Consider the following 14,024-nt stretch of genomic DNA (forward strand, 5'->3'; position numbering starts at 1 on the left):
AGACTCTGAATATCTTTAAATCCATAAAATAAGCTTCATAAATTATAAAAACCAATATGCTGAAATGTTGTTGTTGTTGTTTATTTGCTAGGTCATGTCTGACTTTCTTAAACCTATGAACTATAGCCCGCCAGGCTTCTCTGTCCATGGGATTCTCCAGGCAAGAATACTGAAATGGGTAGCCATTTCCTTCTCTGAGGGATCTTCCCAACCCAGGGATTGAACCTGCATCTCCTGCAGTGGCAGGGTTCCATGGGCTCAGTGGAAAAGAATCTGCCTACCAATGCAGGAAATGCAGGTTCGATCCCTGAGTCAGGAAGATCCCCCAGAGAAGGGAATGGCTACCCACTCTGGTAGTTTTCCCTGGGAAATTCCATGGATAGAGGAGCCTGGTAGGCTACAGTCTATGGAATCTAACCGCCCCCCCCCCCAAGAAAAGACCCTCAAAACATTTTTTAAATGTGTAATATAGTAATATATATGTTTCATATGAATCCATTAAATGTCAAGAGCTAACAGCATAATTTTGAAGTAGTGATGAGTGTTATGATATTTTAAGGTAATAGCAACAACTATAATATGATATGAAAGTATCTGTGATTTCTATAGGCAACAATATCATAGGTGCTGTGATTTTCTGTCTGCTTTCATAATCAAAGAACATGCCAAATTTTAACTAGTGAAAATTAAAATGTAATTTTTGTTTCCCATCTAAGGTCAAGACTCCCTCAATTCTATACTCAGACCTCTGGAGGGAGGTGTCTATGACTTCACATTAAGAATTCCCAGCTTAAAATCAAAAATCTCTCTTGGTAAATGTCACATTGTACTTGAAAATATGTGGGCTATTTTCAAAAATCTTTTGATATTGATTTTTAACATAATTCCACAGTGACAAGAGAATAGACTCTGTGTGATTTCAATACCTGTAGACCATGAAATTTTTGTACCTTACTTTATGTCCCTGGATATGTTCCAGTGTGTCCTGGTTTATAGTCTATGGGAACTTGAATTGAATTTGTAGCCTGCTGTCATGTGAAAATTGTATAAATCTTAAATATGTTGAATTGGTTCATAGTGCTTTTCGGATCAACTATATCCTTCTACTTTTCTGTCTATTCATTCTATTAATTTTTGAGAGTTTGATATTGAAACTCCAACTAAATATCTTAATTTATCTACTTAAAAAAGAATTGTAATATACAGTGGAACTATATGTAACTTTGTTGTATTTTCCAAGTCTCCTGTAAATGTGTTATTGTACTTTCATAATTTAAAAAATAAAAGAGAAAGAAGGAAAAAAAAAAGAATCCCTAGCTCAGAATGCTCTTCCTCCATAAACCCTCACAACTCATTCCCTCATCTCCTTTTACTCAAAAGCCACCTTCTCAGCAAGCTTTTCTCTAAGGACTCTATTTAAATTGCATCTTCACATTCCCTATCCCCCTTTCTACTTAATTCTTCTCCACAGCACCTACTAACCTTCAAATATAGGTTTTTTTCAACTTTAAAAAAATTATGTATTTCCTTTAACTAGAAAGTCAGAATAGGCTTTTTTTTTTTTAATTGGAGGATAATTTCTTTGCAATATTGTGTTGGTTCTTGGTTGCTTGGGGGTTCCTCCTGTCTGCCTGGTTGTCAGAGGTCCCCCACCAGCAGTGTGGTGAGTATCCTGTGTGTGAGGAGACACTGACTCTGTCTTCCCTCTCTACCATCTTGGCTCCGCCTCTAGAGAATAGGCATTTTTTTCTATCGTGTTTGTGCTGTGTTCTCAGCACCTAGAATGATGCTTAACATACAGAAGGCACGCACTAAATATTTGTTGAAAATAATTAATGTTTATATCTCCAAGGACACCAAGTTTCTCTTTTTTTCTGTAAAAAGTTAATGAATGATTTGTGAAAGTTTTAACGAGGATTGAGGAGTTACAATTAGCTTCAATGCTATCATTCTATTTACATTTCCAAGGTTAACCTTAAACAGTAGCACAGAACTGTGCAAAGTCAAGGATTCTAATGGAGCACCCCATCCTAAACAAGAAGTACCTTCCAAGGACTATTTAGGTGACTTGGATCTCACCCAAAGTCAGGGAAACTACCCCAGAGAAAAAGCGCTGCTCATACAATTATTTCTTGCCAATATAGCAATCAGGCTCCCATCCCCAAGCAAACCAGTAATGCTAATACTTTTTATCTTTGGCAGTGTGGTAAAATGGAAAGCACATAGGTCCTGGGCTCTGCTGGACTAGGTGCCAGTTCTGCTACCACTTGCTAGCTGTTTGACTGTTGGTAAGTTACTAAATCTTTTGAATAGGTAACATGCGTTTTCCTGAGGATGAAGTAGGATGACTAACAGTCCACAGCCCAGAGCAGGTGCCCTATAAATGGTCACTCACTCCCTCTTCTTCCTCTAGGTCATTTAATAACTGCTTGCCCTGGGATCAGGATGGCTAAGAGGAGGAGCCTGTCCATGTCCTCTCCTACATGCGAACCCTCTACAACTAGCTCTAACAAGAGCAGTTCCCTTCAACTGTGCCACTGTAGCTTGGTGTCTTCACTCTCACCTCAGATATGCAGCTACCATCTGGACCTTGACCATGAAGTCCACAATCATTCAGTTTTTTCTCCTGGCCTTCCCTTTGGCCCATGGTGGGAGATCCTTTTATATGTCCCTCAGTTTCTCAGTGCTAACAGCTTTCAGGGAGTGTATTCGCACCCTACCAAAATGTAGGCACCAGGGAAAGTGCTAATGCGCACCGTATACACTAAGTCAGGCCCTGCTATACACTTACAGTCCATATATATGTATACTTGGCCTCAGGAAGCCTCCAACCACCCCATTCTACAGAAGAGGAAAAAGAGACCCAGAGATGAATTCACCTGCACATATGAAGCAGCCTTGGAACTGCAGAGACAGGATTAGAGCCTCCGTATTTAACCATTTTGTTACATGCTCAGAGTCTGGGACACCTGTTTCTGGGCACTGAGCTTGAGGTTCGGAAAACCTACCAACTGACTACTGAAGGCTGGAGCAGATCTAATTGGGAGGTGATACCCAGCCCCTCAATCTTGCTGGCAAGCCTCCTTAGACTTTGTGAATGAAGGCCAAGGAAGAGAAATGTTGCAGTGACTCCCTCGGAGCTCCTATTTCTTTCCTGTGGCAAAAAGTGCTTATTTCAGCATCCATCATCTCCCTCTTTGTTGTGTAGACAATCCGCCCTGTCGGAGGATTTGTGCTGTTATTATGAGTTTGTTTATTATTGGATTTATTTCTCCTATAAGCAAATGTGTTCACAACATTCCATCAGGGAATCTTCTTAATTGTCACATAAATGTCATCTTATGTAAATTGAATATTTATCTTTCCACAGAAGGGGTGGAGGGGAAAAAAAGGATAAACAACCTTCAGTCTTGGAGAGGGGAGGCGGTTCCTGTTTCAGTTCACAACTCACCCACGTGCCTTCAAAGTCAAAGGTGAGGTTGAAGAAATTATTGGATCATCTTTGAGGGACAGCCAAAAAGGAGGGGTTAGAAAAAGTTGGCAATGATGCTTTGAGGATATTGGGCCTGGCTCCCAGGTCTCCCCCTCCCCCAAACCCCGCCTGAGTCCAGACCACCCCCTCCCTAGCTGGGAGCATCTGAGAAGGCTGCAGTTTGCCCCCAACTTCTCCCTATCCAGAAGGCCAGCCAGGCTCCTTCCTCGAGAGAAGGTGAGTGCGGCGGGCGCAGCGGGCTGGGTGGGTGTGGCTCGCGGCTCCGGGAACCGACCCAAGGCCCCGCCAGCGCCCGAGAGCCGCCCGACAGCCCGCCTGCCTGGCGAGCGCAAGCTCTTCTTCCAGAAACTGCGAGGATCCCAGCGCACTGTTTGTGCACCACAAGGTCAAGTCGGGAAGTGGAGCCGGAGGAGGAGGGGCGAGGAGGCGAAGGGTGGGGAGAGGGGCGCCCCGCTTCCTCGCCAAGTGCCAATCCTTGGAAGTTGCCCCTCGGTTTTTAACCCTTTAAGGGGAGTGGGAAGGAGCAAGGGGGAAGTGGATACCCTCGGGCAAACTCCTACTGGGACCAGGACGTGCAGCCACCCACCCACTCACACATCACTGCGTTCCCTACCCCCCGGAAATGCGGGGCTGAGCCGGGCGCCGAGAGGCACTCGGGCGGGGGGAGGGGGCGACGAACCCGAGAGGGACCCTCTCTACGGACCGCCCCTCCTTCTTGAGGTCGCCCACAATTTCAAGTTTCCCCAGCCCGGCATGTTAGTTTCCATCTGCTCTGGGTGGGGGAGGAGAGCCGCGCCCCCTCCCCCAGACTCGCGCGCGCCCCTCCCCTCCGCTCCTGCCAGCACTTTCTGCTCACTTCTGGCGCTGCAAAACGCCACGCGATTTATTCGTTTCGCATTTTTAAACCAGCGATTTAACCAGCAGGGCCTAGAGCGAGGGTCTTCCAGCGCTGGAACCCCGGGAGGCGGGGTGCTCTGTGCAAACCTCGTTCCCTCCGCGAGTGTCGCCTTCAGGCTGTTATTTGCAAAGAAACGTCTTTTTGACGCAGGGAGAAATGGCAAATTTTAAGTACGTCATTAATATGGCGCCAAAAGATTTTTTTAAGTATAAGCTTGCATTTTTTTTTTTAAAGGTTGCGGGGGGCGCCGCCCCGGTGTGGGGCGCGAAGGGGGCGGGGTGTGAGCAGAAAGTGTGAGTGAGAGTGGAGGGGCGGGGTATGTGTGTGAGTGTGTGAAGTGTGAGCAGACCTGATGGGACTTGCACGGGCGCAGCCGCCGCTTGGGCCCGGCCCTGGGGACAGGGCGGGCTGGGGGCGCCCCAGAGCCCGTGGGGAGTACAGGCCCGAGGTGCAGGCAAGAGAGCGGCCCAGCAGGGTACCCTCCACCCGGAGGCCTGCAACGCTACCTGAACCCGCTGCTGGAGCCAAACAACTGGGCGGGGGGGTGGGCGGGGGGGTCAGGAGTGGAGATCCGAGTGAATAAGAAAAAAGTGGCTACTCCCCCTCCCTCGCTCCTCCCGCCTGCCCCCACCCCACCCCCACCCCAACACATTTTTTTTTTTTCTAAAGAGATCACAAGGAAGTCTTGGTTTAAAAAGAAACAGAAACATACACAGGGGGGTTGGTGAATGGTGCCGACCGCGGCCATCGCAGTTGGAGGCTATTTGGGGGGGTGGGTGAGAGGCGTCCATGGAGTTACTTTGCGCCCACTCCTAGCGTCAAGGGCTTAGGTCCAGACCGCTGACCGTCCCCGGCCAGGGTGCGGTGCTGGGGACCCCACGGCCCCGGCCGCCTCCTTCGCCACGACCCCGGATGGATGCGCGCCCCCCGCCCGCCCGCGCCGGCCCCAGGAGCTCCGGGTTTCAGGAGCATCCTTCCCACGCCGGCCCCAGCCGCGGCGCGTAACCGTGGGTAGCGCCCCTCGGAAGGGCACAGCGGAACAAGGTAAGATCCAGCCCCCGGCGACTGGCCCTGCGCATCTCCACGGCGTTATTTTGTGTTTTTGCAACAGATCTGCCAGCGCTTCTCGCTCCCTCTCTCTCTCTTGCTCGCTCGCTCCCTCTCTCTCCTGCTGGCTGCCTGTTCTAGGAAGCCAGCGCGCGGGGGGGGGGGGGGGGGTGCCGATGCACAGCACAGGGGAGATTGCGCATGTTGGTCAGTCGTGTTTTAAAGAGTACATTGCGGGTAGGCTGAGAGGGGCGCATGCAACAACAACTTTTGGAAGGGTGAGCTTGGCGACCTTCTTTATTAATGACTGCGGCAAAGCGCCCCTGGGCCGGGGAGGGGGCGCGGGCGGGCGGGGGCGCGCCTGGGCTGCAACTTGCCCCGCGGGCTCTGGCTGGGCGGAGGGGCTGCGGCGGGAGACCTGTGCGGAGAGGAGGTCGCGCGGCCGGGGACGTGGGTTCGGAGGACCCAGGGCTATCTGCCCTCCTGTCTCCCCGAGTTTCATTTTGTTGATACGCAGCACGTCCGGGCGCCGAACCGGGTCGAGCCGGTGCACATGACCCCGGGCTGGGCTCACGTGCAGCCGGTTCGGTCCCAGACACCTTCCGGGGGCCACCGCCTCCGCCCTGTCGCCCCCTCTCCCGGCTGGGTGCACGCGGGCTATGCACGCGGGGGCAGCATGCTCGGCTCCCGGGCGCGGAGGCTCTGCACAAATTAAGCAGTTTTTTGGAGGGGCGGGGGATACCCTTTCCAGGTGAGTATGGAGGGTGCACAGCTCCAGCGCGGGGGGCGCGGGCTGGTGTCGGGGGCAGCCCCCCCGTCCAGGGCTGCGCGGGAGTCCAGCGGGGGAGAAACGCTGCTGGGAGTGGAAATGTACCGGCGGCTGCCGGAGCGGCGGGTGCGCGCCCGCGGGGCGACGGCAGGGGGCGTGGCCCTTGTTTACCTTCTCCCAACTCTGCCGGTTCGCGTCCCGCTCTGGGGACGGTTCTGCAGTCCCCTGCCCTCCGCCTGCTCCCCGATCCCTGGGTGGTACTGGGAAGATGTAGGCAAGTGGCGCCCCGAGCTTGGGACTTACACACCTGACCCCCAAATGAGTGACATTGCAGCCCCCGCCCCCACCAAGCACCGCTGCAGTCCCTCTCCCGGATCCCCGGCCCCGCCCCGCCCCCGGCAGTGGCATCTTCCCGGCCTCACCTCCTTCCTCCCTCTCTCCCTCCCTCCTTCCCACCCACTCGCCTGCGCCTGCGGAGCGGCTTCTGCCCGCCTCCTCTCCGCCTGGGTGCAGACTTGTGGCTCCCTCCGGTCCCTTCCCGCTTATCCCTGGTCCCTGAGATACCCTGTGCTTCAGGCCAAAGAATTGAGAGGGGGTCAGCTTGGTGGTTCGTAGCTTTAATGTCAGAAAAGGAGGATGTCTGCGAGACAAGCAGAAAGGCTTCACTGTAGCTTCTAGAGGCCCAGGACACCCACCCTCCCCACACACACACTCTGTCCCCCACCAAACACAGCTGCCACCCCCAAGGGGCTCGACTACTCTCACCCGTTACACCTAAGCTCCTCCTTCCGCTCCCGGGTCAAGGCCACCTCCCGGCGCCACCCCCTGCCCGAACCGCTTCCAGCCAGGGCTGGAGCCCCCCGCAGCCACCTCCGGCTCCTCCTCCCGGCTCCCGCGGTCAGAATCACGCCGGCGCGCCTCCAGCCTGCTGTCCCGCGGACTACCTTTAGGGGCAGGCTGGAGGCGCGCGCCACCCCCCTCCCAATCCCCTTAGCCTTTGCTGCCGGCCGGGACGTTTTTCCTTAGCACCTTGTCTGCTGGTTCATGCCCTGGGCTGGTCGGGGCGGGAGGGCCTGTGTTTCCCTTTGCTCAGTGCCAAGGGCAGGAAGCATACGGCGCCTCTGGTCTCTGCAAATTCCCAAACCTTGCCCTTGCGCTTAGCATTCTCTCTCGTTGTCCCCACCCCCCCACTTTGGAATTCCAAGACACAAAGTTTTATACAGGGTCTTAAGTTTGCAGGGGTCATCAGGAGGCATCGCGTTTGCACTCCTAACCGAGGAGCTGAGAGGACACAACTGACTGCTACCTTGCCTTTGTTGCAAGGGGGAGGAACCCTAAGCTTTGAGGCCAGACAAGCTGTCAGGATGTCCCTTTAACGTTTATGTTTGCTAACTTAGTCTTGGGCCTGGGTGGTGGTAGGGCCGCCTGGCCCCTCCTCCCAGGGTGACATTAACTCCCTCCCTTCACTGGTAAAATTCCCAGTAGGACATTTGGCAGAAGAGCTGGGCAGGGAGCTGCCAACCGGGCCTGGCCCTGTTTCCTGGGTTCCCAGGGTGCTGGCTTCTCCCCTACCCTGACTTCCTTTCCCACCTTAGGGCCCCAAGTGAAGGCACCATCTCTCCTGTCCCATCTTCCTCAGGCGGGTTGGGACTCGCAGAACGATCTTAACAAGCAGAGAAGGAAAATAACAACAGAATAACTGTAAGAGGAAGGAATGAGTAATAAAGCCGACCCAGGCAGGGAGGAGGGCTTTCATGTTTAAGAGATGCTATTTGCTTTTTAGGTCACAGGCTGCGAAAACAGGCTTTGATCCGATCCGAAGTGGGCGAATAATTTATTGAGAAAGTTTGCATGGTAGGGGAAAAAAGGGATGTTTGTTTGATCTGGAGGCCTCTCAGTTGTCCCAAGTGCTGTTGGCTGTTGTCTAGAGTGGAAAAGCATTTGGTTCCACAGCAAATGCCTCACTGAGGGAAGTCCTCGCCCCAGGCAGCAAGACTTGCATGAGTGTTGGTTTTGAAACTGCTTAGCCAAGGGTCTCCCCAGCACTTTTGGAGTTGAAGTGTTTAAGGGTAGAGTTGTTTGGGCTCGGGATGCAGCAAATGTTTCCAGAACATTTCCCATCCAACGTGCTTTTCCTTTCCCTAAATGGCCTGGCTGAATGGCCAATAACACTGATCCAAGAGGCAGTCGGAAATCTCCACTTAGCTTTTGTTGACAGGTGAGGTGGAACTCTGATCCCTAGACCCCAAGGCCTTCCAGAATCTTGAGGTTAGGCTTTTGGCACTGATTTCCACATCCTTGAGGTTGAGGGCAGGGTATTAATCATTGTTCCAGTTATCAGGGAGGTACTTATCTTATACCCAAGACCCAAGTCAGAGGCTTCCAGTCCAAATTCTTCACAGCTCATCCAGCAGTCTCTTTTTGGGACTCACAGTTTTCCCTTTGGGGTCTCTAAGGGGAGGCCAAGTTGAAGTTGTGAAGAGGGGAATATCCGTGCCTTGCCCTGTCCTCCATGTAAGAGCCTCACCATGTGTCTCAAAGTTGAGGAACCCAGGGAGATTCTCAGGAAACCCGTAAGAATCTGGAGTACCCCAACCATACTCCCGAGTTGCAGGTCTGTGCACTGTGGGCTGTACCCCTCCTCCCCCCACCCCCCGAGGTGGGGGGCAAGGTGTTCTCTCTAAGATCAGACAGCCTAGGTTTGAGTGCTGGCTTTGCAGTCACCATCTGTGGCAATTGCTCCATGCCTCAGTTTCTTCATCTGCAACTGGGGTTACTGACAGTACCTACCTCATGGTGGGTGTGTGGATTAAGTGATACATTGCATAAAGAAGACTAAGCACAAAGCCGGGCAGGGGATAAGCACCTGATTGGTATTAGCAATTCTTACTATTAATAACCTGGATAGGACCCAAACGCAGCTGACCTTTGACCTCTCCCCTTTAAGGTAGGCCAGAGAGCCAGCTCCATTCTCTGAAGAAGGAACCAGAAGGACCCTGCAGTTGCCAACGGGCAGTCATCCACGGAATGAGTGGGCTGAACTTTGCCCTCTTTTGGGTGGAGGGTAGGGTGTGAAGGTGCTGAAGGACAAAGTAGACAAAGCCCCTTTCTGTCTCCAAGGATCCCCTTGGCATGTCCTCAGAACTGGGTCTGGAGGGTGGGTGTGGAGAGTGTGTTTTAGGGGAGTTGGGTGCCCCTGGGACAGGCGAGCAGTGGTGGGTGTTGGAGGAGGGTTAGGATTCCCTGTGATTGGAGAAGCAAGTCTGAGGATCTGTGTGTACAAAATCACTGTTGTCACAGCAGTTACTGTCCCTGAGAAGGCATTAAAGTTAATGAGAGATAGGAAAGAGTGGGGCTCTGACCCCCATTTAAAACGGTTTAAGAGTATGCAGCTCTTGTTTTCTGAATGTCTGGCCTTCCCGACACAAGCAGGCTCTGAGGACAGGTTTTCCAGCCGAAATATCATTAAATTGTATTAGCATCTTATTACACACACGCCTTAGCGGTCTGCCTCAGACAGGGAGAGTTTTTGTTTCTCTTTGAAAGATTGTGTCTGGAATGGTAAATTGCCTGCTTGAAAGCCTTTTCCTCCCCTTTTTAAAGGAGGAAGACGAAATCCTGCTGTGTGTGGTGGCAGGCTGGGCAGGCCTGGTGGCCCCCAGAGAGGAGAGGCCGGAGGCCAGGTTGGGCTGTTTTAACTGCCCAGGGAGCTGCTGCAGTAGCAGGCCTGAAAGACCCACTGTTTCCAGGGTCAGCTGGAGGGGCGTTAATGGAGGCCCAGGGTGTTTATTTGAGTTTATTTGCGGAGAGGTCTTTAAAGGGGGCTGGCATTGGGCATTGGTGTTTCAAGTCCAGACCTGAGGTCCCCACTAAGACCAGTGGCTAGTGCTGCCAAGAAAACATCTGCCACCAAATTGCTGCCCTATTACTGAGTTGACATTGATCATTAGCCAGGAGCCCAACCAAATAAAGCCTCTTGGAAAACGTGTGAGGTTAAGACGGGGAAGGCGGGCTGTGCAAACAGGTCGAAATCTGGGGCTGGGGTGTTTGCTCCCATAGGCTGTGAGCAGGCTGCTTGGCTGTGTGGCCCCACACTTCTGGGGGGAGGGGACAAGAGCACACTCAGCACTGAGTGTGCACCAAACTCCTGTCATGTGCTAGGTACAACTCGAAGGGCTACTGGGCAAGGATCCAAACAGTTACACTTTTTCTTGTTGTGGAACATATACTCTGAAGGAAAAGGACATTCATCAAGTAGCTCAACAAACACTCCTAAAGAAGCTGAGTAACTGGGTGGTGGGCTTTCTGTAGATAAGGCAGCTGGCATAGACCTCTGATGTTTAAGCCGAAACCTGAAGGAGGAAAAGTCAGAGATGCCTAGATTGTGTAGACCATTACAGGCATAGAGCACACCTGTGCACAGGTCTGGAGGCATGGACTGTCTGTTTCAGGAAATGAAAGGAGGCTGGTTTGACTGGGAAGTGGTGGGAAATGGGCTGGTGGTCAATATGCAGTAGGCAGGGACCAGATCGTATAAAGTCTTATGGTTAGAAGTTTGAGTTTTGCCCTTGATCAACAGGAAGCCTGTGAAAGATTTCAAATAGGACATATGACATGATCATTCTGGCTACTGTGTGGATCCTGGATTACGAGGGAGCAGTAGTGGAAGTTGGGAGATGAATGAGCAGTCCTGCGAGAGATGAGACTGGCCTGGACCAGCGTGGAAGCAGTAAAGATGGGGAAGGTGGCTGGATTCTCCGTGTGTTCTGGAGGGAGCACCCACTGCACTTGCCAAGGGTCAGCGGTGGGGTGGAGGAGCCACAGCAAGGCTGCTCACTCAGGGGACTCGAGGACATCCATACTCCCAGAGGAGAGCTGTGTGTGTCTCCATAGCTGGGGAAGGTGTAAGAGTGCAAGCAGACTGGTGGCAATGGCAGGAAAAGGGGACACTTCTTTCCCAGCGTCTCCTTTGTGGTACTTTCTGTCCCTAAAAATAAGTGCCTCATGACCCTGAATATTCTCAGGGCAGACCTTGCTTTGGGAGAGGTTAGGGGAGCCAGCAGAGAGGAAAAACGAGAGGCCAAGGTCAAGTCTTGGCACCCCCATCCCCCACCTGCACGTGTAGCCCTGGATTTCAGCTTTGGTAAGAATCCTCCGTGTCCTCTGTGCTGGGTTGGAGGGGGACATCATGGGGCAAAGCCTTGTCCTGCAGGGGAGGCCAGGCCTCATTTGAGTCTTCATTGGCCACTGAGAAGAGGCTTACCTGAGGCAGGGAGACCTTTCGAACAGACTTGGTTCAAAGAAAAGAAGCAAAGCAGTGGTTTCCCTCTGAAGCCTAGTTATTATTCCAATTAAGCTGCCGCAAAATCTGCTCTCATAATAACACGCTATCCAGGAGGACTCTGGGGTGTTTCACGGAGGAGCTGGCTGAGGGTGGGGTGCAGGTCTGCGTGCTGACAGGTCACACTGGTCCTGGGCAGTAGGAAGAGATCCTGGCAGTCAAGGGGTCCTGTTGTCAGGGACCTTCCTTACTGCACAGCTCACTGCCTTGCTGAGGAGGCCTTCAGGTGGCTGCTGGTAGAATTGTTCACCTGGCCCAAGTCTGCTGTGGTATTAATAACCAGCACCCATATGGAATGCCAGCCACTGTGCTAAGGGCTTTATGCTGCTCTCCTTCACTCACCAGCTGATTCTGGCCCACAGATGTGTTTAGTTTGGCCCTCTCTAAGTGTTTTAAATATCTAAATCAGTTGCCAGCATTTTAAGTTCAGGAGATTTATGTATAATTCCAGATCCAATTTGTGTCTTTGGGGAAGTATGTCTTTCCCAAGGTCCCTGGTCTAGTGAGGGGTGGAGATAGGATTTGAACTTGGCCTCCCTGAATCCAGTGCTGCTGCTTTTATGCTATGGGACAGCCTGGCTTGCAAGTGCCTATTTGCTGGAAATGAAGAAAAATGCAGTTCATGTAGAGGATTTCAGAAGAAAACAGATGGGTGCATGAAGAGCACTTCTCCCCCTGCTCCTACCCCACCTGTGACAGCTGGGTTGGCAAGATTCAGGCTGGAGTCAGAGTTGTGTTACAGTCACCTTTGTCACATGCAGACCCCAGAGGACAGCAAGGATGGGCACGGATCTGGGTAGTGGAGTGTTATTGTCCCATTCACTCATTCAGTCTATGACCTGAGCCACTGGGCTACACAGAGGCAGAGTAGTCTCAAGGTCAAGAGGATGGTCTCCTGAGTCAGAGAAACCTCTTATAAGAACTGTGATCTTGGGCAAGTCACTTAACCTCTGAGCTTCATTGTCCCCACCTGCAAAAGGGAAGCAGCCATTATGCCTGCCAGCACCAAGGGCCAGTTCTGAGGCCTCATCGGGGTCCCTGTGTGCCAGGATGCGCCCCTCCCCAAGCAATGGGTACTTATCCGTTTCAACTCTGGTTCCTGCCTCCTTGGCATCCGTGCTCCTCTCCACCAGGCATGCCTCCAGACCTCCACACCCTCTGGAGAGCCCTTGGCCTCCACCTTTGCAGCTGGGCAGCAAGCAGCCCCAATGAACCTTTCATCCTGACCCTACTCTTGGGAGACATGGGGGTGGAGAAAAGCTCCTCGCTAAGGTCAAGTTTGAGGCCAGAGGGTCCTTCTGAGTAGCTCAGAGTTCTGGGTAATTGCAACCCGCTTTAGAGAGCCAGTGCTCCTAAGGCCTCTGCAAGGCCACAGTAAAATAAGGTGACCCCTCCCAGGGCTCCGTATGAGTAGACTTGGGGTGACAGCAGGTGGCAAATGGGATTCACAGTGGGGTTGGGCAGCCTGGTTGGTTGGCAGCTGGGCTTTCTCCCTACTGACACTGGCTTCTTGTCCTTTGCTGTGTACAGTGAGGCAGCCCAGGGTCTAGGCTGACAAAAACATGGTGAAAAGCCCCGTGGGCTCCGAGCCCCGGGTCTGTTCTCTGAATTGGGACTCAGCCACTGACTAGCTGTGAGACCTAAGGCAGGTTAACAAGTCTCTCAGTGTGCTCCCCTCCAAGAGGGGACCAGAGCAGGCTCTGCCACCCAGGACTCTGCAGGATTAGAGGAAATAGTGGGTAGGAAAGCACTTCCAACAGGCAGGAGCTGACAAGGGCACAAAGGCGGCTCAGTGTGGGCTCGGGGATCAGACCACGTGGATTCAAATCCCGGTTCAGCCAAGTCACTAGCAGGACAAGGCACTGAGCCTCCTCAGTAAATGAAGCTAATAGCTCACAACTCCCCAGGTTGTTAGGAACACGAGATAGCTGAGTTGGCATGGGTAGGGGAAAGAGCTCAGTACGGGAGAGCCGCCCTTCTACCTTGAAGCTAAACACTGTAGTGGAGGGAAAGTGAGTTTGTATTTTTACCTGGAGAGGGACACTGAGGGGAGGGTGGGCAGCGCAGCCCCTTCACTCTGGCCCTGGCGTGGCTCAGGAACCCAGCGTGGAGCCTCCCTGCCCCCACCCCAGTTCCATGCCCCTCTGGCTGCCACTCTCAGGATATGCAGAGTGTAGGCTCAGTGCTTGTGGGCTGGCTTGTCCCTCAACTCCGCTCGCCTGGTCCTCCTGGAAGAGTCTGTCTGTTTCTGTGCCCTCCCTCCTCTGCCTCAAGCAGGGCACCACGTGCAACTTGCAGGTGAGAGGGGATTCCGTGGTGGGTGAGGGAGCTGGGGCGAGGCAGGTCCAAGTCACTGTTCACTCTGGGGCTACTGACCCCCCTTGTCCTCCCTCATTGTCATCTTTGACTAGGCTCTCTGTTGTGTGAGGCTCTGGGCTCAGGAGATGAGCGATGCTGCCCCCTCCCCCAGCCCCAG

The 14,024-nt window shown here is 52.8% G+C and overlaps 1 protein-coding gene across 10 annotated transcripts in view; it reads left to right on the forward strand.

The window, feature by feature from the left end:
- The first annotated feature begins 3,620 nt into the window (after nt 1–3,620).
- JADE2 (jade family PHD finger 2) overlaps nt 3,621–14,024 on the forward strand; it is a 50,846-nt gene continuing 40,442 nt past the window's right edge. Inside the window, exons 1-3 of one of the 10 annotated variants that reach the window (XM_043912791.1) lie at nt 3,901–5,435; nt 9,155–9,238; nt 9,811–13,846. In XM_043912791.1, coding sequence (XP_043768726.1) covers nt 13,685–13,846 — 162 coding nt within the window. In that variant the 5' untranslated portion in view covers nt 3,901–5,435; nt 9,155–9,238; nt 9,811–13,684. Of the gene's footprint in view, nt 3,710–3,768; nt 3,879–3,899; nt 5,436–5,508; nt 5,717–5,757; nt 6,190–9,154; nt 13,847–14,024 lie in introns of those variants that run through there. The other 9 variants (XM_043912792.1, XM_043912795.1, XR_006342728.1 and 6 more) reach the window with 9 other exon arrangements.

This window comes from Cervus elaphus, chromosome 9 (genome assembly GCF_910594005.1).
Source record: "Cervus elaphus chromosome 9, mCerEla1.1, whole genome shotgun sequence".
Taxonomy (NCBI): domain Eukaryota; kingdom Metazoa; phylum Chordata; class Mammalia; order Artiodactyla; family Cervidae; genus Cervus; species Cervus elaphus.